Here is a 26,477-nt window from a genome sequence, read left to right on the forward strand (position 1 = left end):
TTATCGCCAGCACGGAGTGCAAACAGCCGATTAATGTTCTATCATCCTACAACAATCGTGCACTACGTCGCCATTATTTTTCAGTATATATTGAAAGCTTTTTGCTTAAGCATCTTAAAAAAAAAAAAAAAGTGTCGATCGTTTTGGTGAAGAGATTAAGCTGATTGGTTAAGCTAATAATATTGCAATTTCCCTCTCTTTTTATCAATAAGCGAAGTGTCCTACCATGATTACACTTGCCAAACAATCTAGTAAGGCAACCGGGCTGCCATAAACTGGAAGAAGGGCCGCGGGCTTTGGCATGTAGCCTGGACCACAATGCTTTCAGTGTTCGAAAACGAGTGCTTGGAGTGCAAAACTTGCAGGTATACCTTGCCGTGCTCCTTTACAGTTATCAAGCTGACAATACCTATTAATTGGGAGCCACCGCCGGCCCAGATAGGAGCGCCTTCGTTGCAATAGGCGTGATCCGTCAATACTTGCCTGAGTGACGGTATGCAATGTGTTTCTCGCCGCAAAATTATGGTACGCTCAGCAAGTAATACATTGTGTTCGTATGAACGTGCAGCCATTTCAGCCAGTGTATGCTACTTTTATCAGGAGATCGAGTGTCAAGCCGAGGAGGCAGGACAATCTTTTTTTCTTTTCATGTGCATTACAGAGGTATGCTGTTAGCAAATTTGTTTGCGAGTCAACTGGTGTCACGTTTTATGTTTCTGTGCGAGCAAAGTACCCTTTCTTATGCGCGTTCACTCAGAGAAGACTGTCGTCTCACTTGCCGTTTTTCCTTCTCCCCGTGACGCGACCAGTCAGCAAAGTTCTTTTGTTTCTTGGATGCACCGAGTTTTTGGCTGCCAGTTTTTTTAGAGTACCTTTCTATTTTCTATGATACAGATGGGAAAGCTATGTTAGTATTTTACCAAATTCTTTGTATCACACATTGATTTCCGAGTGTAGTGAAGGTGTGCTTAATCAAGTTAATAAATGTGTATTCCACCGTCAGTAAAGACATGCCTCTTTAAATGACACGCCAATACCTTGCCTGTCAAAGTATGACTTAGAGAAAGAGGCATAGATGTCCCAGGTGCGATTGAGCGTTCTTTCTGCAAACAACCAAACCCTGCCAAAAAAAGTTTTAATATTTTTTATACAGTGTATTTCTTACACGTTCACCAGCGCTCGTTAGGAAGCGATGGAACATATGCGGGGCTGGCATTAGTTTCTTGGTCGTGACCAATGATGGCTCTGCCCCATACTATATGTTTTTTGTTTGGGAGCTTCGCAGCTTATGGCGAGCACGCTTGGTAGTCGGGCATGCCGGCGGCAATGCTAAATAAGTGCGTAATTTTTTCCATTCTAATTTAGCAATTTGAAAGTATTGTTTCAACATGAGATTCCAAGCCCGAGTAGCTCGGCATGCGTAAGGTGCTTCTTCAAATGCCCACCTTTTAATGAACCATGCAACAATTCTGCGGTTCACTTGTAATAAAAAGGGGACTTGTGCAATCCCCCTTGCAATAAAGTGAGCAATCTGCATGGTGGCAGAGTGGTCAGGAGAGTCGCTCTCTTGCGACGACGTGCGCGAAGTGCTTGGTTCCAGTCTTCTCGAGAACATATATTTTATTGTTCTTTCTTGTTTATTTATTGCAACACACACGGGGATAATTTGAACGCTAACTTACCTTCAAGAACTTTCATATTCATTACTCGTACCCAGACTTCTACCGTACGCATTACAAGTAATCAAATTACTTGTAATCGATGAGTTTTTGGAGTAATTTTGTAATCAGTTGATTACTTTTATTAGGCAGTAATCACAAGAGTAATCTGATTACTTTTTGAAGTAATAAAATTACTTGTAACCGTTACAATTTGTCCACGGGACCCCCCCCCCCCCCCCCCCCGGCACACGCCTTTTTTTATAAAATGGCAAAAATACATTTTTTTTTCGAACGGAAAAAAAAGGAAGATTTTTGCGGAGCTGTAGGAAACGAGGTCAATCTCTTTCTATGTACAGTTTCTGTAGAATGTCCGTTTTTTTTTTGTTTTTTTTTTCGAGCTGGGACTTGGAGTGGGAAGCCCCAGGCAGGGAAGCCACAGTGCGTGACAAAGGCCATTCAGGGCGAAGTTTGAGGAAGCAGAATGTAGCTTTGTGAGTCCTTCGTTCAAACTAGCCCCCTCACGCACACACACACAGAAAAAAAAAGAATAAAAAAATCCTGCTTAGGGTACCTACTCGCAGCCCGTAGGAGAACCAGAACCGAAGAATGCCTAAAGCGGATGCAAAATATAACAAAGGCAGTTGAAATATTTCCCCATTTCTCCTACGTGGTCTTTGTGACAAGCAATGTTTCGAGTTGAGAAGTGGACGGAGTGATCTCTTCCGATAATGGATACTACACATGATCCGTTTCAAATCCTGGAGCTGCTGCTCTTTTGTATAACATGCGAGTTCATCCACATGTGAATAATAAAATGAGCGACGCAAACTTTGAGCGACAACCCTTGCTTAAGCTTAACAAGATCTAGAACCCCCTTCGCTCCCCCCCCCCCTTCTCCCCCACACACATACTGGCGAACGCCCAAATCATTAAACTTCTTCAAACGAATTCAATGCTTGTGTCCGCATTGTGAAGGTGCAACGACCACGAATAGGGAGCCAGTTTTTCTTCTTCAATACTTGTGCAAATGTGAAATATAGGTTGGAAGTAGTTCATTGTTATGAGCGCTAAAGATGTGTCTTTACACAATAAAATAATCGGAAAAGTAACGATTACTTCTTTAAGTAATGTCCAATTACTTTTGCCGTAGAGTAATCAAGTAATCTAATCGAATACTTTTTAGCCAAGAGTAATAGTAATTGTAATCGATTACTTTTTTTTAGTAACGTGTACAAGACTGCTCGTACCTCCTTAGTGCTTATAGTAGCACTTCAGTTGGAGCACTTTCCAATGATTTTTTTTCTTCGCCATCGTTGATGCTTGCCTCATCGCTAAGAATCGTATTTTTTGTTATGTAATAAAAACGTCGTATTCCTACCATTTTCTGAATAAAACCTCTTGCCATAGACACCTCCAGCACATCGCTGTTTTCTCGCTGGCCCTGTCTCTGAGCATGGGTGCAGCACGACATACAATCTCTGAAGGACAGTATGGCCATATATACAACCGATCGCAGCACACGGAACCGGTCGTCACTACACTTAGCTGCATTTGGGTTGGGACATCTGGCATATTAAGAATAGTGATCTTTGTTGCACTTAAAACACGTCTTAGTACTTTCTGTCGGGATGTCAACGTTTTCTGGTAGGGGAGCAAGATGCAGCGAAGCATAAAAAAACGTGAAAAAAAGGTGTCACCAGAGTGGTACTGCTAGTACTGAGGAGATACAGTGAATCAGTGGCATAGCAAGGGCGGGAAGGGGCATATTAAGTTTTAGCCTTCCTCCCCTAAAATACAGACGATCCTATATCCATCACATGCGTTTTGACACCACCTCCTCCTTCCCACTTCAAGTCATGAACATCCCATCACCCTCAGCCGTTTCCCTTCCCCCTCCCTGAAAAAAACATGTCGAGTTCTGCCACCGCAATTATTAATATATATATATAAAACCGAACTAGGATTAATAAAGCTTAATTACGCCCTTGTATGATACAAAACTGCAAAAGAATGCGTAATGAAATCATGTCCCCAGAATGCCCAGAACTTCACGATCCCTGTCGCTAGAGAGACACGTTCCATACCATACAGCCGCCATTAAATTTTACTGTTTATCTCGGCTACTATGCAGATTTTATTTTTATAAGATATATATTTACATTTCAACAAAAATATTCCCTGTGAACACGTCAGTCAATTAAAGTATACATCATTATACAGGATGCTTTACGTAATGGAATATATTATGTAAAATTGCGAGGCTAATTTTGGGAAAAGTCGGCTACGCTTACTAATCTTTATACATTCAGCAAAATATTCAAGCCTATTATGGTTTATTTCCTGACAAATAGACCTCATATAATTATTGGGTGATTATTATTGGGAACAATTTAAAGCCCTCACGAATTTCTTTTACTCTTCAGATTAAGAAACTCTGAGCACGCGTTGTCCCACCACAATCGCGATTTTTTTTTTTTTTAATTTACGCAGGAAGTTGTGGACACTTTCCTTTTAAGTATCGAGCTTTCTTGTTTTCCAAAGACCGTGCCACTATAATGGCGCATTCACACTGGCGGTTGAGCTGCGTGTCCAAAGCAGTTTCGAATGTGGTTCCCGAGCGACCCCGTTCAGAAACACCGAGACGCTTTTTGCGGTGTTTCGGTGAAGACAAGTGATCTTTCGGAACTTGCGTTTGGCATTCTCTTCTGCAATATAAGATAGGGCTTAGTTTGTGATGAAAAGCCAGTATTTAGCTGTTTTGGTACAGAAGATTTTGTTTTCGTGCTGTTCGGACGCATCCCGAGTTCAGACAGCAAGATAAGAGGCCTGGACCCGCGAAACCACACCGACCATTCCCTGGCGCTTCCCTGAAGTTACTCGGGCTTGCCCACCAGCAGAGCCCAGCTGGGCGTGCCCTGCTAAATTATAGCCTCCTGGTGAATAGAAAGATGTCCAGGACCATTTTCGTATTCAGATTGGACGGTTCCCGTATGAATAGCTGACCTCGTTTTCAAAACAAGAGTGCCTCTTTTTACACCCCGAGAATCGATTTTCCATTTTCGGAGTAGTGAGCGGCATTTGTGGTGCGGCGAATCTGTTCGGCGCTAGCCGGTCGTACAGTCGTGCGCGATATGAAGGGGAACGTTGGGCCGTCGACCGCTCCGTGCAATCAGCGCCATGACACTGATAGCACGGAGCGGTCGACGGTTCGGCGTTCACTTTCATATCGCGATAAGAAAGCGAGGTGTCATGGCAGCCGCGTCATCGCGCTGATAGCACAGCGCCTAACTCGGAATCGGGCGCTCGGTACCGCCTCGGAGCTAGTTCTTGCAGCTTACGAGCGTCTGTTACACATTGTTTAACTCCAGATACCGCCTGGGGCATTGCACCGCATTTCGCCGTGTCAGCGCACCTTGCTTGATAACCAGTTCAGCTTATCACTCAGTTGAACGGCCGTGACTTCTTGCTTTATAGGTGCCATGTCAATAAGCGCTATCTCGGAGGCGCTACCACGCGCCCGATTCCGAGTTAGGCGCCGCGCCGCAGAAGAGCGGGAAAGCGCACATGTTGGCAGGTACAGTAGGACGCGCATGCGCTTTTCTGTGATCTCGAAACCAGGCGACCCGCCGGCAGATCGCAGAGCAATGCGTTTCAGTCGCAGCTCGCGTGTCCTGCAGACTTTTGTCCCCGACTGTACATTATATTTGTTGAGTAGGATCCCTGCATTTATTTTGGTAGTAGAAGCGTCACGGTAGCGTTGACTACGCGATTGCGCTCACGACGTCTACATCGGTTTTATTGATTGTCATGGACGGTGTCGGTAGCTTTCATGCGTTTACGTGTCTGCCGAAGTGGATACAAAACCTGTCACTTCTGGCGATCGGTCATGGGTTCTGATGGCTATACGGGCGCAGACAAAAAAGCCGGAGCAGAGACGGTCTCTGGTACTCCTTCGAATAACAAACTTTTAGAACCAGACCACCGCAGCGAAGCAAATTGACATTACAAGCCATAATTTTCGCGACAGATCAAAAATGGTCATGAACACCACGTTTTTTTTTTTTTTTTCTTGCTTTTTTGTTGCAACACTCGTACTATAGCGCCTAGTACGCTTCCGCAGCTACCGTCGTGAGGTCGGTGACAACTTCGTAAGTCACCGACGTCACGTCAGCTTCACAGTTCGCGACTGGGAGAAATAAGTTCCGAAGCGGTTGACAAAAACACGTCGCAAACACGCAATCCTGGCCGCTTTATGGTTGAAACTGCGTGGATTCGCTCCTAGTGTGAACGAGCCATGAGGCTACAAGTGTACCAAGCACGCTATTCAGGTGGTGAAAAAAAATCCAAGTAGCAAAAAATATTGCTTGAACATCAAAAAAATGTTTAGCTTTCTTTTTAAAAAAAGTCGTTACAGGAAAAAGAACTATATTAACAAATAAAACAAAAAATATCCTGTCTGATTTAGCGGAAAAACATTTCCCGCTAAACTGAGTGGGAAAATTTCCCGCAAATATTATCGGGAATTTTCACGCCAAATTTGTCGGTAAGATTTGCCCTCGTTGCGTCACACGTGACGTCACGCGTGACGTCATTATGGGAAACGTCCCATAATGCAACCCGCTGTTACTCCGACGCTGACGCCGTTCAACACGGACACGGGCGCCTAAAAGCTGTGCTCTAAGATATGCATAAACGTTCCAGTTGTCTTAAAAGCCTACAGTCCATTGGGAATACTTATTCAATACCTCGGATTTCAATATATTCTTCCATTGGCACTGGCCTTGAATAAAAGTGAAAGGAGAAAGTCTTAAACTTTGATGGTGTCGACATTCGCTCATTCATTTTATTTGGTCTACATCACATTTATCCGGTGGTTCAAAACGGTGTAAACGATACAACGGATCTGGGAGCGAGATCATGAGTTGTTTTTCACACATTCTTTCTTTTTGTGAAAAAAACAAAAGAGCTTGATTACATCTAACTCTTCTCAAATTTAGGGTGCCGGTTACTTATGAGACTTCAGAACGTTATGTTGCGCGCGTCGCCTATTTGGATCTCTGGTTCAAAAACATTTTGTCACAGATATATATTTGCAATTATGTTAGAAACGGGTGTTGCGATTGGTGAAAATACTTCCATTTGGCAATTAACTGCAGTACGAATATTTTTCATAAGCCGAGAACCCCCATCTTTAGCAGATGCAACTGAATTATTTCTTAGCATCGGTTCATAAAACAACAACGAAATTAGTGTCGCGTGATTCTATGAAACGTATTAGCCGTCACCCCCCCCCCCCCCCCCCCCGCCCCCCCAGCATTGGCTGATCAGAGGAGGTACGTTAATGTTGACAACGAAAACGGTAAATACTCATAATCGGCAACAATTAAATCGTATATCATGTTTTATATGTTAAAAGCCGTTTTCATACTCGTTCAGACATTATCCGATATTGATTTGGGAATATTCATAGCACTACGTGACACTCCTAAATAATGTTGTCTTCAAACGTGGATGGTGTTCTTCCCCTCTAAACGCTCCAGGAGCCCAAACTATTTCTGTTCGTTAACAATGTGTTGCGTACAAACCCCAAAAAATATTAGACAGTAATAAATCCTAAATCGACTGATGCATTAAATATTATTGATATGTCAGGAAAATCACTATCTGACCTCGAACGTGCTCGTATTTTGAATTCTGCTTTTTTTGCGGTACTTTCATGTGAGAATAAAGCCCTGCCTATTTTGGATACGTTTTTTTGAACATGATCAAATGGAAAGTATAACGATTAATTCATCTGGTGTTGCAAAACCAATTGATAACTTGAAGGTTTCTTCTTCGAGTGGTGACAAAATTAATGCGAAGTTTTTAATAAATATTGAAACAATTTCCAGTGTCATATTGTCAGCAATTTTTTCAACAATCTTTGGTTTCTCATTCAGTTTCTAGTGACTGGAAGGTCGGTAAAATTATCCCGTTATTTAAATCAAGTGAACGCAGCTCCCGCTTAATCTATCGGCCCATATCCATAACAAGCATAACCTCAAACATTTTTGATTAGATTAGATTGTAACATCATCCTGTCGATCAAAAACTGTCTTTCTGACCAAAGTCAGTACACGGTCGTGAACTCTCATAGTTCAACTTTTATTCCGGTGTCTTCCGGGTGTTCCTAAAGGCACCGTCCTTGGACCCTTGCTTTTCTTAATATATATTAATGACTTACCTTCATGTATTTCCTCCCGCATCCGTATTTTTGCAGATGACTGCGTTGTATTTAGGCAAATTTCTAACGAAGAAGATAGCATGAAACTACAACATGACCTCACTAATCTATCAGTGTGGTGCTCGACTTTGCCCATGAAGTTAACCCTTCTAAAGGCAAACTCATCTCATTTGCTAGGGAAGATACCATTTTTCACGTAACTATATTTTATTGATTCTAACGTTGTTGAGTCTGTTTCCTCTTTTAAATACTTAGGTCTTCACGTCGACTCGTATCTCTCCTGGAAGGTACATATTCGGTCACTGTTATAATCGTGCAATCTTTCTTTGGGCTGCTTAAAACATACACTTCGTTGTGCTTCTCCTCACTTAAACAAAACTGCATATCTTTCATTGATTCAACCGAAAATTGAGTACGAATCGAGCAAATGGGATCCTTACCAAGCATATTCGATCACTGAAATAGAAGCCTTTCAAAACCGTGTCGCGCGCTTTATTTTTTCTGATTATTCTCGACATTCCAGCGTCACCTTATTAAAACAGAAAGCCGACATTCAGAAGTGGCCTTAAGACGCAAGCTTTTGTTGCTTATGCCTTTTTCATCGCATTTACTGTGCACCACCTCTCAGCCAAGACACCCTAACACAGTCGCATTTTGTTTCACCTCGTCTTAATTACTCATGTAAGATTGACCATTTCACCTGCCGCTTTTCTTCGTTTTCGTATTCCTTCTTTCAAAAAAACAGCAGTGTGGTGGAATTATCTAACAGAGCGCATCGTCACCGAGATTAATCCTGATAACTCTCGTTCTACGATCAGCAGCCATTTAGGTATTGTTTGACACGATTCCTTGTATGTTGGCAATACTGTGGAAGATTTTATTTTTTGTTGCTTGATTTACAATAATGTATATGTTTGCACTGCTGTGCATGTTTTTATTTTATAATTTTTGTGTGTTTCATATATGCTGTACTTATCCCCCCCTCTATGTAATCTCCTTCCAACAAGGACCTTTAAGGTGTTTCAATAAATAAATAAATAAATAAAACCAACGAGATAAAGCACACAAATCTGAATTGCACGATATTGCTTGTACTATGTTGTATTTATCCGCGCCCACAATCACAAGGTCGCCGGCGTAAGCTAAGACCTTCACCTCACAACCATGGAAGTAAGAACCGTGCACCATGCTGTTGCTTGCGATGTGTCTGCAGAGGAGCTCCAAATATATCTCGAAGAGAATTGGCGAGAGAGGTCATTCTTGCGCACCGAGCATTAAGCCTGAACGAATCTTGAGAATGTTCCGTAAAGAATATTTTGCTGAGATATGGTAAAAAAGTTGCAGGCCCTTAAGAATGTTTTCGCGTATATAAACATATTTCATAATTCAGAAAAAGAGAGAACTGTTCCACTATGGGAAAGGTTTTTGCAAGGTCAATTTGTAGCATTTTTATTATCACAGCTGTTTGTGAGGTTCGATTGCATGGCCAAGCTATAGACCGCACGATACATATGTTTGTTTATACCTTTCTTCTTTTTATGAAACCGGTTTGGTGGTCTCCTATGATTGTGGTTATCCCATCTTGAACGCGACCAGCAAGCTGTGGGCAAATAATTTATTGTTGCTACTGAGAATGCTAAGTAGGTTCTTGCGTTCAACTTGTAGTTTGTTACGGTATTTTAACTTCCAAATTAGTATCAACTATGATCTCTAAAATAAGGGTGTTAGAAAAATTTTGCATGATTCATCAAACACAGGAATAATATGTGCAAGTTCTTTTTTCTTTACATCCTATGAAAAAAGGCTGTCAGTTTGTCTGGTTGTGGAGCGTACCGTCGTTTTATTTCAACGTTATTTGACTAATTTTCTTCAGAACTAAGAGCTTCGTTGCGTTTCCTTGCCTCAGTATCATGAATAGCCCTGTTTTCTTATTTAGTTTTCTCTATGGTGCGTGGAGCTTTTTGATTGTGCAAACATTTATGCTCTATTTATTTATTCATTAAATTACTAAAGGGATGAGTTTATAAAATAAAAAATGCATTTATTAACAAAAATGTAAGCGTGACAGCATTTCAAACATTTTATAAACTAGCTATAAAGATATATAAGAAAACTATAAGCAAAATACATATGAGTACACAAGAAAAAACTAGATATTATTATCACGGTGCATGAGTTAATGAAAATGTGTTACATAATCTTTCAGGAATATGTTGATTGGCAGATGATTCCAAAATATTCATAGCTTCATTTACCATATAGATATGGCGGGAGATGAGGAAAGAAGGCGCACAAGCAGTTTGACTGGTCCTCAGCCCCACGCACGTGCACACCACTTGCGAAAAACACACTCAATAAATCATCAACTACAAACACATAGCAAACAATTAAGTAAAGCAATAATAAAGTCTACTGCATAATCATTACAATATAAAGTATTTATTTTCAAAACACAATTTTTTCCGTATTATCACGTGTGCTAAATAATTCTATATCAAAATTATAGCGCACAATCAGGTTCAGTAATGTCCGCAAGGTCCTTCTAATCATCTTATGATCATAATCTTCGCGTGATGCCTCTACTACAAAGATATCTGAGTAACCAGTGGAGTATGTTAAAGGTTTGTTTCAAAGTGGTGCCAAAAAGACTAAGAGGATATTCGACTCATAATATTTTTCTTCATACTTCATACAAAGTACCAAAAAAGCAGTTTTTTTCAGTATTTATAAAACAGCTAGCCTCCCAAGAAGTTATTTAGTATCATCACAATAAAGCACGCCGCACACAATTTTTATCACTGTTTTTTGAAATAATACATCTTGGAGACTAGTTTGGTTGTCATACCCCAGAGGAGATGGCAGTACTTCAAAAGGGATTCGAATACTGAGTTATACAAAAAAAAAAAAAAAAGAACTATCTCCAGTTGGAATGACATGGCGATGTCTGTTTAATGTAGCACTGACACAAGGTATTTTCGAACTGATGTAATCCCCATGTTAAGTCCGACTAATGTGATTAGTGAAAATCACCTCCAAAGTTTTAAACATGCTACCTATTTCAATAGGCGAGGAGTTTAAATAAATATAACTTGGAAGGTCAAGATTTCTATCTTTGGAGCTAAAATGACGGCATTGTTTTTTTTAAATTTTATTATATGATTGTTTCCACTAGCCCTTATTACATGACGTTTTATGGTATCAGTAGGTACTTGCAAAAGCTCATCAAATTCTAGCTGAAAAAAGAGGCCATAGTTTTCATCAATCAAGTTTCTCACTATGTGTAAAAGACTGGGCAATTTATTTTTGGCGCAACGCATTAGAGCAGGAGGCAGCGAAAAGCCTGATGCATCTTCGCAGTATGCAGTAACTCCAGGGATAGGTAGCCATATTCCGATTGGCCCGCCAGGGCTGTAGCTTCCGCAGTAGTTGCATGTTATGCGACCACTGCTTCCTGGCCGACCCAATATTTCTTGCTTCAGAGACTGGATTATGTGGCCCCAACGGATTATTAGCTCAACTTTTAAGATTGTTGCCTCCACTTCCAGTCATACCAAATGTTGTTTTTTTCGCTTTACTCGCTAGTTTGCGCCAAACCATTGCAAGTTGCTTATAGTGCCATTTTTCTCTGAGGCACTTCTTTCGCTGTATATTCACTGTACGGTATTACGCTTAGCCCATTGCAATACTTTTGTTTTATTTTTAAAAACTCTCCGAGAAATAGTTGGTGCGTATTACATAAAATGCATCCACGGGTGGTAATTCCTCGAAATAAGATATAAAATCTAATATATTGTAGTGACGTGCTACACATTCGATACTTGTGGAATGGTTTTCAAGAATGTTTAGTAATTAGAGGCGAACTAGCGTCTTTACTGTCTTATTCTCCAAAAAAGCCGAGGTATATAAATGTGTAACATAATCTGTGAAATATACAGGGTGTTTTATTTGCTTTAGAGATTTGCTTTAAAGAAGTAATAAAACTACATTGACGCATTTTGTGGTGGGCTATGTGGCAGAGGAAGCAATTAAAATAATTGTCACGATATTTTTTTATTTAAATATTTATTTATTTATACATTTATTTCAATGCCTCAAAGGTCCGAATGCGCTAAGGAAGGGATTTGTTATAACAATCAAACAAAAACGTCACATGTGCAATAGAAGAAAATAAAAAAGCGGGTTAATATGACAAAAAAAGCTTCAATGGCAGTTTTGAAAATGAGAATCTGTTATGGTGGCGATTGAGGTATCCAGGTGGTTCCATTTGTTGCTTGTTTCAGTATTAATGAAAAAAAGTACATGTTAGTGCGACAATGAGGGAAACCCACCTTATGACTATGCTCCGCATGGGATGACAATTATGACGGCTCTAAAACAACTCACTTTTCAGTTTATGATTTTGATGATAAATCCTATAAAAAAGGGGTAATCTAGAAACTTTTCTCCGCACAGAGAGAGGATAAAGGTTTAAAGTAGCTTTCGTTAATGAAACCTTTTATTCATGATGGTAGTAAGACAAAATAAAACGAGCACGGCGATTTCGAGCTGAATTTAGGTTATTACAAAGAAAGTCAAGGCTTCGATCGCGTACCGCAGAAGTGTACTGAAGTTTGTGAAATAATTTAAGATAAGTCAATTGATTCACAATGATTCGTTATGTAACGTTTTATTAATAAAGTGAACCTATGATTTTGGTTAGAACGTTTTTGAGCGCCATCAAAAACCACGTTATCAGTCGGGCAATGGAGAGCGCAAATGATAGTCCTAATCATCCACGTTTTCGCATTAAACGCCTTCCACGTGCTGCGCGAATGAGAGCAAAGTTTCGTGCGCTCCAAATATTTTTGCATTTTTTTATTTAGTGCATCTCGATGACGCTCGGCACGTTTCTGATTGGTGCTATGCATACGATTAGTTTAAATATTATAAAAGTTAATTCGGAAATTTTAGGTGATAGATTTATCGTGACTACTAGACCATATATTTTATACACCTGGCCGTTTATCTCACCCGCACGGACCGCGTTCATGGTTCCAAAAACAATTCTAAACATTCATTAAGAACATGATCCATAGTTCCTTCAACGCGTTCATAACTAATTGTTGTAACCACTCACAGTTCGAGTAAATAACAATAAAAAGAACAATGGTTGGTATGTTCACTCCGTATTGGTGTCTGTCAATATAGACAGCGTCGTCATATTCGGTGGAAAAACTTGTTTAGATTAGAATATAAAATTATTTTTTTTTCTTTTCTTATAGGAATGCTGCGGCGGAAGATGCACGCGTGTCCAGTTCAATTTTGCTAACCCGTTAACTCTGAAATCATGCGCTAAATAAAAGGACGGGCAGATGGACGGTATCCATGGATTCGCGAAGTCGCTAACGTTTAAAGTTGCGCTTGAAATATGGCTAAAAATCTACACCAATGCAAATATAGAGGTGTTTGTTTATTATTTGTGTTTGCCTTGAAAAACTTGCACATGACTAATAAAAATATCGTTGCATTCAGCCTCCTCATCTAATAACACTTAAGGGCTGCAGTTTGATCATCATTTGATTATGAATTTCGGTGTTACACTTGTCTTCACGAACACCAATTCTTGTTTCGTAGTCACAACATTCCTGCCATCGCCGCCGTTCGCACGAAATGGCATCTGGACATCAGTGCAGAACTCTTAATAGAGTTACTTGCGCGTCGGCTAAATGGATTCATCAGTGCCATCTAATGATGTGCGTATGTGGCAAAGAACCTTGTATGGTTCAAAGTTTTGTTTTTTATTGTTTTCGTTGAAACCGCGGCGCCGTATCGAAGTCCAAACTCAAATCTGGCCTCCGGGCTCAAAGTGTACTACGCCACGACAAACGTTGTTCCGGTTTGCGTCGGATTTCTGATGGTCTCAAACATTGACCGTTGCCAGTTGACAAACCTCCTTAGCACTCTCATATGTAAATTGAGCGCCGTCGTTGCTTTATTTAGTGGCTGCCATGGCCAATTGGCTCCTGAGGAAGGACGTCGAACGTGGTGGTAAGTTACCCGCAGTGTACAAGCTGGAACGGCGCGCTCCCGGTTGTGTTTTTGAACCGCAATCTAGTACGCAAAGGTACTGTAGGGCAGCCCTTAATTGTACGTTTTGTGCTCCACATTTTTGTGCAGGGCAGTCATGTTAGCAATTATCTCATTAAGTCTCTCAGACCTTTCGTTTGTGTACGGATCGTATACACTTGTCCTGCGATGGCTCGTGTGACTTAAAGGAAGGAACTATAGCGTTATCTGCACCATCAAAGCGGACCCGAGTTCGGTGAGTAGGCCTTGTCGGGCGCCGTGCCGTACAATAATACACTCTAAAACAAACTTGGCAGCATCTACAGCAGATTATATAGGGCCTTTGTATCAAGGTATCGCGTCAAACAGTCTGTGACCTCTGTAGCTCACCTGTTTATGGCCGTGGATGTATGAAACGAACTTGAGCGAATTCATGCCCGTCTGCTGAAACGGTTTTTCCTGACGCTGCGACAAGCTGAAATTTGTCATGTTGTCTGGGTGGCGTTTTCTGAAACTAGCATTCTTGATATATTCTAATGTATTAACAGAGGGAATCTGGGAGCTTCGCCCAGCAGTACTTCACGCGAATGTGTGCGATCGTTGAAGACGTCCGTCGGCGGGATTGTCGTGACGAGCCTCGAAAAGTTCTTCACATCGGTCTGACGGCACAACCGTGATCCATGGTCACTTTCAAGACTAAAAGTTATTCTTGTGCAGAACACACTGCCAAAGGCTTTGGGGAACACCCTTTTCTTTGCTTTCCAATTGCGCTATCAGCTCGCGGTGGTCTTGGTCGCGCCGCTGCCGAACCGCCATATGCGTGTTGTTATGCGCCCCGAGGATAACATCGCCGTCGTCTATGTCCATCGTGATATAGGCCTGTGACAGCCAGTCGGCGTTGTTGTGTTTCCGCCCTTACTTGTAATTTATCGCAAAGCCGAACTCCTGCAAGAGTAGGCACCACCGCACGTATCGTGCCGCGAGGTCTTTGAGGCATACAATAGAACAATTAGAACAATGGGTGGTAACTGCCGGCGCTATTGAAAAATCTTATGGGGGCCCAGAAATATTTCCAAAACCTTTAAGTATATAGTGTATATAGGTCCGTAATGGTTTTCTGATAGGCCTGGAGGAGTTTGCCACGATCTATCCCGAAAACCACGTAACCCATCAAAATAGTTTTAACGGGTCTGCAAAGGATGCGACTTGTTATTTTAAACGGCACACGGAAAGGAAATCGGAATATTTTTTAACAGCCTTTGTTGGAAAAAAAAATAACAAAAAAAAACATAAAACGAATGTACATCGAAAAAGAAAATGGTAAGAGCTATGTTTATATCGCTATACGAATTTGCAGTTGGCGCCCGCGGCCACCGCAGAAAAGTTCCCTCTATTTATTACCTAAATGGTCGCTATTTGTCACATGGTGCTTCCGCTCTTTCAGAATTCTCCTATGGTCTCGAAAGGGTACCTATTCCTCTTCGTTCGAAGTGCAACAAGAAACGAACATTAATAAGTAACTTTTAGACAGAGTTGTGCTCGCTACTTGAAAAATGTAATGGATTCCAATTACAAATTACCGAGCCTCAAATGTAATGAATTACCGTTACAAATTACTTTCTCTGAAAAGTAACGGATTAATGTACTCGTTACGTTACAAATTACTTTCACTTTTCTTTTTCCGTACACTTATCAAGAAAAGAATAAGAACAATTCTAATATTTTTCAAAAATGTTCTGCAACACTACTGTTTATTCCTCATACGCCCGTATTATGGTAGTCCTTGTAAAAATAAAATATTATATTTAGGAGAAAAGGTGTAGGTGCAGTCTGTTCACCTGTAAGCTGACAAGACAGCGAAAGCTACAACCACACCCACCATCTCGCTAGCTTATGGCCTCCGGAAATGATCCCTGGAATTGTGCAGACAAAGCTAGCGGTCCGTGTGCTCAGTAGCACCGTCTACCTCCGCTACGAGATTCGGAGCTAAAGAAGCGATCTACGAAAGCTTCCTTTTGACTCGGGTTTTCACCTGTTCTTCACAAAGAAAGAAAAACTTGGCTCTAACGTTAGAACGTGTAGCCAATGCAGAATGCAGGTGTTCCAGGTTACCCTGATGTGCTTCCGTAGACAAGAGTTCGTTGTTCTTGGTGATGACAATGTGTGTTATTTTGGCAGGCAAAGTAGGCGCTTAAACTCTAGGTTTCTGCATGTTCTCGTTAATGTCATGAATTTTGAACAGCTGAATCAGAGATGTTCCAAAAACTCGACCGGTCGGAGAAAAAGTGGCAGTTACGGGTTATCGATCGTTCATCGGTTCTCACTTTCATGCCAATATTCGTGGAGGCCAGGGGAGGGGGGGGGGGGGCATAGAAAGTGAAAGAAGCGGTGGCCATTGGTCTCACAAAACAATAGAGGATCACACCACTTTTACGCATTTCTCTCTCTCTCTCTCTGTCAGTTCTTCTTAGAGGACCTTACCCCCCCCCCCCCTTTTATGTTAACAGTTGACTGTAGTGTGAAGCAGCGGCGTAGAAGCTAACGAAAGCACGCTGGGATTCCATTTCCCATGTATTTTGTCGATATAGGCAACGTGGGCGTTATTTTGTTTACATGCCACTACTAGAAGATCGTTACATGGCCCGTAAACAGCGTCTCAGTAAGGATCAAGGCCCGGGCGGAGGGCACGAGCCCCGATGTCCCCCCCCCCCCCCCCCCAAAGTCTACGGCTATGGTATGAGGAGTGGACTCGACCACCATGCCCAGACAGGTAAACCAAAAGTAGTATCGTCCATACCCTCGAATATGATGCTCTTAGCCTCGCGCCGGGTGCTTTTCAGCAGTGCATCAAGAGCGTGCAAGAATGAAGTAACGCACATCAAAGACAACGAGAATTTGACCCCCTCGCGCGAGGCTACATCTTCTGTTACGCGAGTTGTAAACCCATGAATCGAAGGGGTACGAACCCGCGTTTGATTTCTGTGCAGGTGGTGGGAGACGTCAAAAAAGATGGAAAGTGTGAAACGGTGCAAAAAACAAAACCAAATAAACACGCAGAGAATTTCTTCTGCTCGGGAGAAGAAGGAAAACACGATGGAAGGCTATGGAGAGCCTACTCGGCATTGTCTTAATTGATCTTTGTATTTCTATTAATTATGCATGTCCGTTTTTTAGTGGTTCTAATGGACGGTCATACAAAATATCGTGTTTTCTTTTCGGCTGTTCTCTCCTTCCTCATGTTTTCTATTTTGTTGAACTTGCTTTATGCTGCTGAATGTTCAGTTTGTATTGCTCCAGTTACTCCATTATGCTCATAGTTTTTTTTTTAAAGTAACGAGTGAATAAAGTAGCCATTATCAATATTTCGCAATGAAATTGTGTTACAAATTACCTTTAAAAGAATAACGTGGCAATTACAAAATTAATTAAAAAAGTAACGGATTACAAGTAATCTGTTACTTGTAACGGATTACTTAACAAGTATGCCTTTAGAGCCCAAAGGAGGCTCCTGAAAATGCTCAAGCAGACGCGATAGACATGTGCGCCGGTCAGATAACGGCGGTGGCGCCTCGGAGCAGACGAACTTGCCCTGGGACACCGGCGCCGGCGTGGAGAAATGCGTTAAACCGTCGGCGCACCACTTTCACGTGCGGCCGCTGCGTGAGTTTGAGGCGGCGGCGACGCAGCGCGACGATGCACAGGTCTACCACGAGCCTCGCGGCGGCTCCCATGGGAGCCAACTGCAAAGTCGTTTTGCGCCGTAAATATAGCTGTAATTTTAATGCGAAATCATTAACTGTACCATAGATTGAGCCGACGTCATCAGTTTGAAGCGCGAAAACAGCACCTTAAATCCGTTCTCCAAGTGAAGCCTGCTCCCAGCAATGAAACCACGCGAAAAACCTAGGCAACGGCACCTAGTTTCCCCGATCCCCTAAAGGAGCGGAGTTAAGCTGATGGATTTTCGGCTTCTGTCCCATTGGCTGGCGCGCGTCGACGAGGCTCCCACTGGCCGCTGCGCGTCAGTTTCAGCGACATGGCGCTGGGTGTCTGTCAGCGCGCCGTTCACACGGCGCGTCCAAGGTCAGTCCGCCCAGGAGAGCGCGCTCGCTGACCGGCGACGAAAAGTAAAGAGCAGACGAATAAAGGGAGAGGACGTGCTGTTTGCATACTTTTGCATTCACAACTCATAAAAGGTGCTTAGGTGTACATCGAGCTTTTTTTTTCTTTGTTGTAAATTTGTTTTATAACATTATTTTCCCATCTAGGTTGTTCAAAATGTCTTTTTTTTGCATGTGTCCTTTAAGATGTTTGTGCCGGAAAGCCGCTTTGCCATTGTGTATCAGGTGACCGCAAAAAAAGAAACGTTCGCTCAGCGTCTGCTTGCCGTCCCACGCACGGAATGTATTTCACAGAGCAGTACACTACGGAAAAGGGAGACCTCTAAGTGCCCTCTTTCTGGTTGGCCACAATGGACACGGGAAAGCGAACGAAATAGTCGCCGGGGACATCGTCGCGACGGCACTAGAGACGACACCGTGACCGTGGAAACAATCGAAATTATAACTCTTTTTTGCGAGTTTTGTTCTTTCACATACCTAACACTCTTATTCAAGTAACAAAAACCTATACACATGGTGTTATTTTTACCACTATTAAAATGGGTTCATATTTTAAAGGCACTAAAATGGTGTTCGAATCTAACACTCTAAGATATGGTGTACCTATTAAGAGCCTGAATGCGGGGCGTACTCAATCTCGAACACAATTAAAATGTATTGTATGATTCTTCAGAATACACACACGAATGGTCTTATAAACTAAGTCTAAGTTATGAGGGTCTATACCCATTGCACCACACCTCGATCCCCTCTCTCGCTCCCCAAAAAGCGACCTGCCGATTTCTCCCGATTAAATAAGAGCATTCGCGATGGGTAGAATTTCTTCCGTTTGCCGTGATGGATAGTGGAGTCGCTTCATAATTGCGAAACCGCAAAAGCCAAAGCAGTGGAGGAAGCGTTGAACGCGGCCAAAGTGAAAGCGTTTCTACCGCTCCCCAGCGTTTGTCAGCGCTCGTGTGAGTAGCCTGATTTCTCAGTCGTTTTATACACTCATCTTTACATTTGCTGGGTTTTCATGGCAAATGTTGGACAAGACTGCATTTTTGTAGCGTGCCATGTTGCAAATCAAGTATGGTAAGAAACCCACATATCCGATATCACAAGGTGCCGTCCACTGAAAGCCTTCGGGATGCCTGGTTGCGGAACATTTCACGGTATGGCACGGACAAAGGGAGACATTTGAAGCAAAGTTCTGGGACCGTTGTGTGCTCAGTATCAACGACTCAGTAAACACTGACAGCAAAGAAAGCATGAAATGTTATGCAAATGACAGTACCGTATATTGTTCAGTTCAACATCTCTGAACTTTTCATGATTGGCTATTTATTTCTAAATGTGTGCTCGGGGCTTGATCTTTTAGTAATTAATTATAAGCGGCAAGAAAACAAAACCTACTATATTCAGGTCGAAGATATTAAGCACTGCAATTAGTCTCGATGCCATGTAAATATACTATAAAATCTCAACTGTCTTGGTTGATTCTAAACGAACACATGGAGCCGGACCGAGCTCCCCAAATTATTAAAAAATCTATTAAATATCGTAGGTATACATTTCAAGCATAAAGCTACTTTACGCTCGTATGTGCGTGATTTGCTCTCTCTTATTTATAGATCTTTGTTTTTTGCCAGCTTTAATTACTGTGTCTTGGTACGGGAAAACATCACTGTTTCTCTTGTTTATCTTCCCTATGAATTGCAGAAAAGGGTTATTTCTTTTGGTATGCTACCATAGGTAGGATAGCCACACTGTCTGTTATTTAGAAAAAAATGAAGTAATGTTGGAATGAGAATTTTTGTGAATATATATTTGGTCTAGCATACAAAATGACTTTGAACAAGAGAGTAATTGAACTGAGAGTAATTGGCCTTCACTTTGTTTCTTGTAACTAAGAAAGAACTACGTATGCCATTTTCTATCTTGATCTATGGATGGTCCCGCGCTCGAGGACAAACTCTGGTAATATCAGATGCTTAAAGGAGCTGTGCAACAATTTGAGGGCCTTGCTTAAATAATTGTGGAAGTTGATGCCTGACACTTTTGAAGCGAACTACAGAAAACAGATTTTGCCTGGATACCCCAGTTTTTATTTAAAAAAATGAAAAAGATCCAGGTTTTTGCCACCTCTCAACTCGTACATCGTCTTCCGGGTCACGTTCGAAGTGACGTCGATGGGGTAGGCGCGGGGTTTCGGTAAAGTTCTCTCTCTAAAGCTATCACTGAGCAGCGAGAACTCATCCGCTCGCGACCGCGCGACCACGTGCTGGTGGGCGCAGGCAACACCTCCTAGAAATAAAGCCGTAGCGCTTCGAGCGGTTACGTCACAATGTCGGAGAAGGAAGGCCATGGCGTAACTACGTGAGAAACTATGTCTGGTAGCGACGTGAGAAAAATGTTTCTGATCCAGCGGCGCAGTATGTGACATTTTCTTCCCTCATACGGGCTCCGATTCTGGTAAATTTACGTTGTGTGTGAGCCGCTGACTGTTTGAAAAGGAACGCTGATACCTTTCAGAAGGGAAGGGAACCGAAGAAAAACCCTCTCGTCGCCTCAGGGAGCGCACACGAGCAAGAGATGGGTCGACAACGTGAAGCCTCGTCTCAGAATGCTACCGCTGCTCTCATGTGGTTCTTTTGAGACTTCTTTTGCCTCTTTCTTTGTCGTTTTTCTGTCATCACCGCAGTCCCGGGTAGTTTTTTGTCGTGTTCACTTGGTACTACGGCATTTACGTGGATTAGCGGAACCAGTCCTTCTTCGGTTTGAGCGTCATGTGTGGCAACTAGTCAACGATGACACTGGTCGATTATAGATAGACCTCTCTCTCGACAGAGAGAGACTTGTTGGAGTTCGTGTTCAAATGTTTTTTTTTTTTTTTTTGACGGATATTGTGGGACGTATGGATGCGATGGACAGGTGAGAAACAACTTATTTACGGGCTTTCTCGGTCATGTTAGACGCGAGTTAAATGCTTCAATATTTGTTTCTTTTTTTTTTCATTTTCATGTCGTGATAGAAGGGAAACTTGTTTTTCGTCGTTATCCGTGTACAGGTGCGTCGACATTTGTAGGTATGCGTGGTACTATTGTAGTTTTTACTGGAAGGTGAATAACAATTTTGTGTGATTATTGAAAGTGTGTTGTTTGTGCTTGTGGTATTTATTTATACAAAAATTATTGCTTTTCCCGCGTTTATAAAATATTCTTAACTGTATTAAGGTAATAGTAGTATTGTATGCAAAATAAGTTATATTTTGTTCTAAGGCAGCTCCAGCCCATTGGGAGAAGTATATTAGTTGACCGTAAATAGTAAGTTTAGTACCCCTGTCACATGGACAAGTTAAAGGAGCGATACAACAACTTTTGTACTTTGCGCAAATACCGCTTCAAAACGGATCCCTAGTGTTAATGACCTACGAAACACGCGTTCGTTTTTCACCCCACGCAATAGAAGTCCCAGAAAAAAATCGAAGAAAAACGAGCAGCGTTCACCCCCTCAACTCGCAGCCAGAACAAGCGGCCACGTGATCTGAAGCCGATTATATGCCGCCAGTGTTGATCATAGACACGCGCTGGGGTTGGCAAAGCACAGGACACGCGCTGAGTTCCAGACATTCTTATGGCTCGGCTGTTGTCGTCGTTGCAGCGATTGGACGCACGCGACTACCCGAATGCTTCTCGAGCTAGTATTTATCACGAGCCCAAATCGAGTTCCCACACAGGGCTCGGGTCCACTCTATGAACCGCATTCAAATGTCGTCACTTGGGTGTACTGCGATCCCCACGTTACGTCATCAAATTTTGCAAAGGAGAGATTGAATGAAAATGATCGCTTTTGTCCTTGAAATTACACAAAGGAGTTTATTGGCCTGTGGCGTTGCGTGTGAGTATCCTTGAGTCCCAGGTGTGTCAGTAAGCTCGTGTCAAGTGAAAAACATCCCAATAGAATATTGTTGCACTGGTCCTTTAATATATTTTAAATAAATTATATGGGATTTAATCAGCTCGTGGTGTTGAATGATTATACGAGCGTCGCAAGCTGATTTGCAGACCCTATAACATCATTCGATCGAAATTACATTAATTTTGCCATGTGAACTCGGTATAATGCAAGAATTCAGTGACTGCACGCGATAACATCGTAAGTGAGATTTGTCTAGCCGTATCCGCGTTGACTACGTCTACCTAATTTTTAACTGTGATTTGTTTTGCTGAGTCCAATCACTGCGTGTCTCGCCATTTTGTCGAAGTATTTGTGTATAAAATATGCATTCCTACAGTAATAATTACGTGACTCAATGTTTTCGAGTTAAAACACCTACATTTTTCTATAGACGTCTGATACGCATACCTCGTGCATTTTTGTACCGACTATTTAGCGATGTAACATTTTGTCCGTGTAATAAGATGTTTTCTAGAGCCGTTGCTATCTCCTGTTTTAATTTTAGCTAATAAGACACGCGTAGGCGACTAAAAGCGTGTTACGACGGTCGATCCACTCGCGTTGTCTTCGCTTCGACGCGCGCCCCCGATGGCCTTCCTTTGAGACGTCGCAAGAAGAGTGGTACGGCCTTATCTCTAGGAGGTGTTGGCGCACCGCGAACAATATGGTGAAAATAGGAAAGTCTCACGCGGGTCCAGCTGTACCCGTCCGGCTCTGTCCCCTTCCCCCTCCGGCTTGTGGCGACTGTTCGCGGTAGCAGAGAGAGCTGGCGGTTTTGTGGACCTAGGATAGATGGCGCCACTAAAACTCCGTAAAATAAAAGTTTTGTCGATGATTACCAGTATTTTGACGTATTTATATAAATGTTGCAACGACAATATTTATAGAAAAGTTACCTTTTATCGAGCAGGTATTTGCACAACTTGCTATCTTTCTACAAGATTCCCCATTGACGTCACGCCGCGTGTTTCTCATGGCCTCCGCTCGCGGCTCCAGGTCGGGGAATATTCTAATTTTTGCCTCGCGATTACGCGGTGGAATCGCAACATTTCTAAGGAAGGAGGTGTGTTGTCTGTCTTTTGTGACAAGATGAACAGTGTCAAAAGTAGAAGATGCCAATTCTTTCAACGTTAAAATCGTTGCACAGCTCCTTTAAACACACCTTCTTTAAGACTTCAAGATATTTTATTACCTTGGGGACGGATGGGCAGGGCTAAGCGTAACAATATCTGAAGTGAAACAAGACCATCAGAATTGTCCGAGGTTGAGCCGCGCCGATCAACGAAATTTTAATATGTGGTTACTGCTTCTGACCAGCCTTCGAACCCAGTCGCAATCGCGTCTCCGCTTCAGGTACTAATGGTAATTGCAAAGTAGAGACACTTTACCCTGTAGCTTCCCCGGCGACTTCTTTGTTAGGAACCCCCCGTATCGCCGTCACCAGGCATTGTCTGTCACTGCCCCAAAACGCCGACCATAAACTAACGCTTCCGGCTTGCGCTCTCGAGGAAAATTAAAGACGCAGCCGCAAGAATATACCGGACGCTCCAAGCATCAATTAGTGAACGCGGCTAAACTACAGGTGCTCTTGTAACTCTACAGTGTTTATCGACACTCGTGTGAGCAGGCTAATTTATCTGTCGTTCCTTAATGCAACTTAATCAGTCTAGATATTCACTTGAATTGCGAGGCACGCACTGATTAAAAGATGTTGCGTGCCGTGCTCCAAACTGAATACGGCTAAAAACCACGCTCTGTAATGCCTGGAGCTCCCCTCTAATGAAAGCCTTCGGGATGAATGGTTACTGAACACCTTACCGCAATACAGAGACAAAAAAAGCCAGTGGCAGGCAATATTTAGGAGTGCTGTGTGCCAACTTCACTTTAAAGAAGACTAGAAGGTTGAAATGAAGAAAAAAGTGCTGCGGCCGCCAGTGGTACCTTCACAATTCCCTTCATATCCATTTATATGCAACAAGCATCCTCGAAGACGCTTAGGACACTTATTTTATTTAGTGACCCACAAACAGCTTGACGGAGCTTGACGGAGTGATACATTTATCAATGTCAGATGTATAATTGTTCGAACGCAATAAAAGGACAGAAAGTATGGAGAAAACAATAGTAGCAGAAGGCTTTCTAAATTGATACCCCTCATCAAAAGTATCTAGGCTAACTTTCCAAGAAATATGTTTTATGTGATTGCGCTTCAATTGAAGACGTTTCATGGTTTCTCCGTGATATAAAGCACGATAATTAAACAAAGATTAAATTCTCCTGGACCTACGAGCGAAGAGCAAGTAGACCTGACTGAGTAGCGCTAGTGAATCAAATATACCATTTGTGATCCTACACAGAAAAACATCAATTCACTGATCGTTCTCCTGTTATGCAACCTGTCCAATTTTGCGAACTCACAAATTCTTTTTTAACTGTAGAAACAAATCAGCGAAATAAAACAATAAAATAATACGCAAATGATTCAAAATGAACACGCTCGATTACACCTAGATTAGTCAATCCAATATAGTTTCATATAGTTTAGGGATATTAGACACAAGTACGCACTATTAAAGGAAACAAACTTAAAGAAATTGATTGCTTTAGAAAAACTGCGCCTTTTTCGCATAATGCCTCTTACAACTCTAAAGAAAACATTATTAGTTGTAGTTCCGTGATGATTGAAATCAATCGCAGTATCCAAACAATTTTCTGATCACGGATGACCGTAAAAAGAATAATATCGGTAGAGCCAGCCCGGCATACCCGCAGCACAGTGGAAATCTTCCTCTCTCAGAAGAGCTATCTTCCACAGCCTTTGGCCGCAAACTCTCTCCAACCCGCATGTGCTTGGGAGGGCCCCGAGGCGATCCCGGCGCCAAGACCTCCACGTGACGGGCGCAGAGTGCCCAATCAAAGCAACCGGAGGCATTCCAGTTTGGTTCAATCCGGGGCCACTGGACGACGTCCGAAGAGCGCCCTTGTGCAGGCGACTCAAACAGGTATTCGAACCAATGCCACAACTGTGGACAGCGCGGCCACTTCCAAAGAGAGTGCCCAAATACTACTTCCAGGCAGACCGAGAAAATGGCGGAAGTGGTGAAAGTGAGCGAGGGATTGTGGAATTCCGGTCAACCCTCGCACGCCTAATGGCGCGTTCGCACTGGAAGCGGATCCGCGTTCGCGAAGCGGATCCGCGCGTTCTCAACCGCAAAGCGGCTAGGATCGAGCGGTTGGAGCGCGTTCTTGCCAACCGCTTCGGGGCCGATTTCTCCCAACCGCTTTCACGAACCGCAAAGCGGCAACCAATCACAACGCGATGCTGACGTGACGTCAGTGACTTTCGAAACAAGATAGCACCATTCGCTGGTGAGGCGTCCAAGGCGCAGTAGTCCTAGCGCTGTAGTCTTAGCTTTCGACAACTCAATGGAGAAACTTGATGTTCACGTCCATCACATGAATCCGCCACGAAAAGAATTGACTCGAAATTATAACGGGCTTCGCACCGGTGATTTGGTTCGGGTAAGAGTTTGTTTATTATTCCGGGTGCCACAGCCGAAGCTCGCTGCCTTGTTAATCTCTGCCTGTAGAACGTCTGAACCCGCCCCTGATCGACCGAAATGTCAGCTTTTCTACCCACTAGGATAGTAGCGTAAACTAACGAAAGCTTTCGACACCGTGCATGACCACCACAAAGGCAGATAGAGACGTCGTGAGCTTGATTGCGTAGCCAACGCACTGCCGCGGAGGGGGCAGGGTGCCTGCGCTAGCTCGACCTGTAACGTTTACTACTAATAAAATAAATAAAGGGAACCTACTGAAGGAATAAAGTGTACGTACCAGACGATACAGAGGTAATCTATACGGTGGTTATTTGAGCTTAATGCCAAACAAACAGTAGACTCGATCGACGAGCAAGTGACAAGAGCAGAGTCCGCCACCAACGAAGCCACGACCGGCTAGCACCGAACACATTCCCCCGCACCACGGTCCACCCCACCGCTCACAACTTCAAAAATGATAAGAGCGAACAACAACGAGGGGGGAAAACTGGCCCTCTATCCCGAAAATAAGGTCCACTTCGAAGAAAAGGTCGGGGGCATCCTGTTCTGAGTTTGCAAGGCGCGCCTAGCTGGGCTTTGCTTGTGGATGAAGTCGAGGGAATTACAGGCGAGTTTGGCGGGTCCATGCTTCTTTTTTCGCTGCCTGAACTCGTGATGCGTGCGAACATCCCGGAGAAAAATATTCCGAATGCAATATTAGCAAAAGTTTCACTTTGGATCGTCGATTAAAGTGTATTTTGGATTGTAAAACAGGGGTGCCAAACGCAAGTCTCAAAAGATCACGCATGATCGCCGAGAAACCGCCAACCGCCTCTCGGTGTGTCTGAACGGGGTCGCTCGCGAACCACCCAGATTCTCACGGCCCTAATGGCGCATCACACTGGAAGCGGATCCGCGTTCGCGAAGCGATCGCGGATCCGCTTCC

General features: G+C 42.8%; 1 protein-coding gene across 1 annotated transcript in view; it reads left to right on the forward strand.

Moving 5' to 3' along the window:
• The window catches only part of LOC120845984, a 49,589-nt gene extending 36,366 nt beyond the window's left edge, over window positions 1-13,223 (forward strand). Inside the window, exon 4 of the mRNA XM_040217556.1 lies at window positions 13,146-13,223. Within this exon, the coding sequence (XP_040073490.1) occupies window positions 13,146-13,223 (78 nt within the window). The remainder of the gene's footprint in view (window positions 1-13,145) is intronic.
• The last annotated feature ends 13,254 nt before the right edge of the window (window positions 13,224-26,477 follow it).

This window comes from Ixodes scapularis, unplaced genomic scaffold, assembly GCF_016920785.2.
Source record: "Ixodes scapularis isolate PalLabHiFi unplaced genomic scaffold, ASM1692078v2 ptg000597l_1___fragment_3__unscaffolded, whole genome shotgun sequence".
Taxonomy (NCBI): domain Eukaryota; kingdom Metazoa; phylum Arthropoda; class Arachnida; order Ixodida; family Ixodidae; genus Ixodes; species Ixodes scapularis.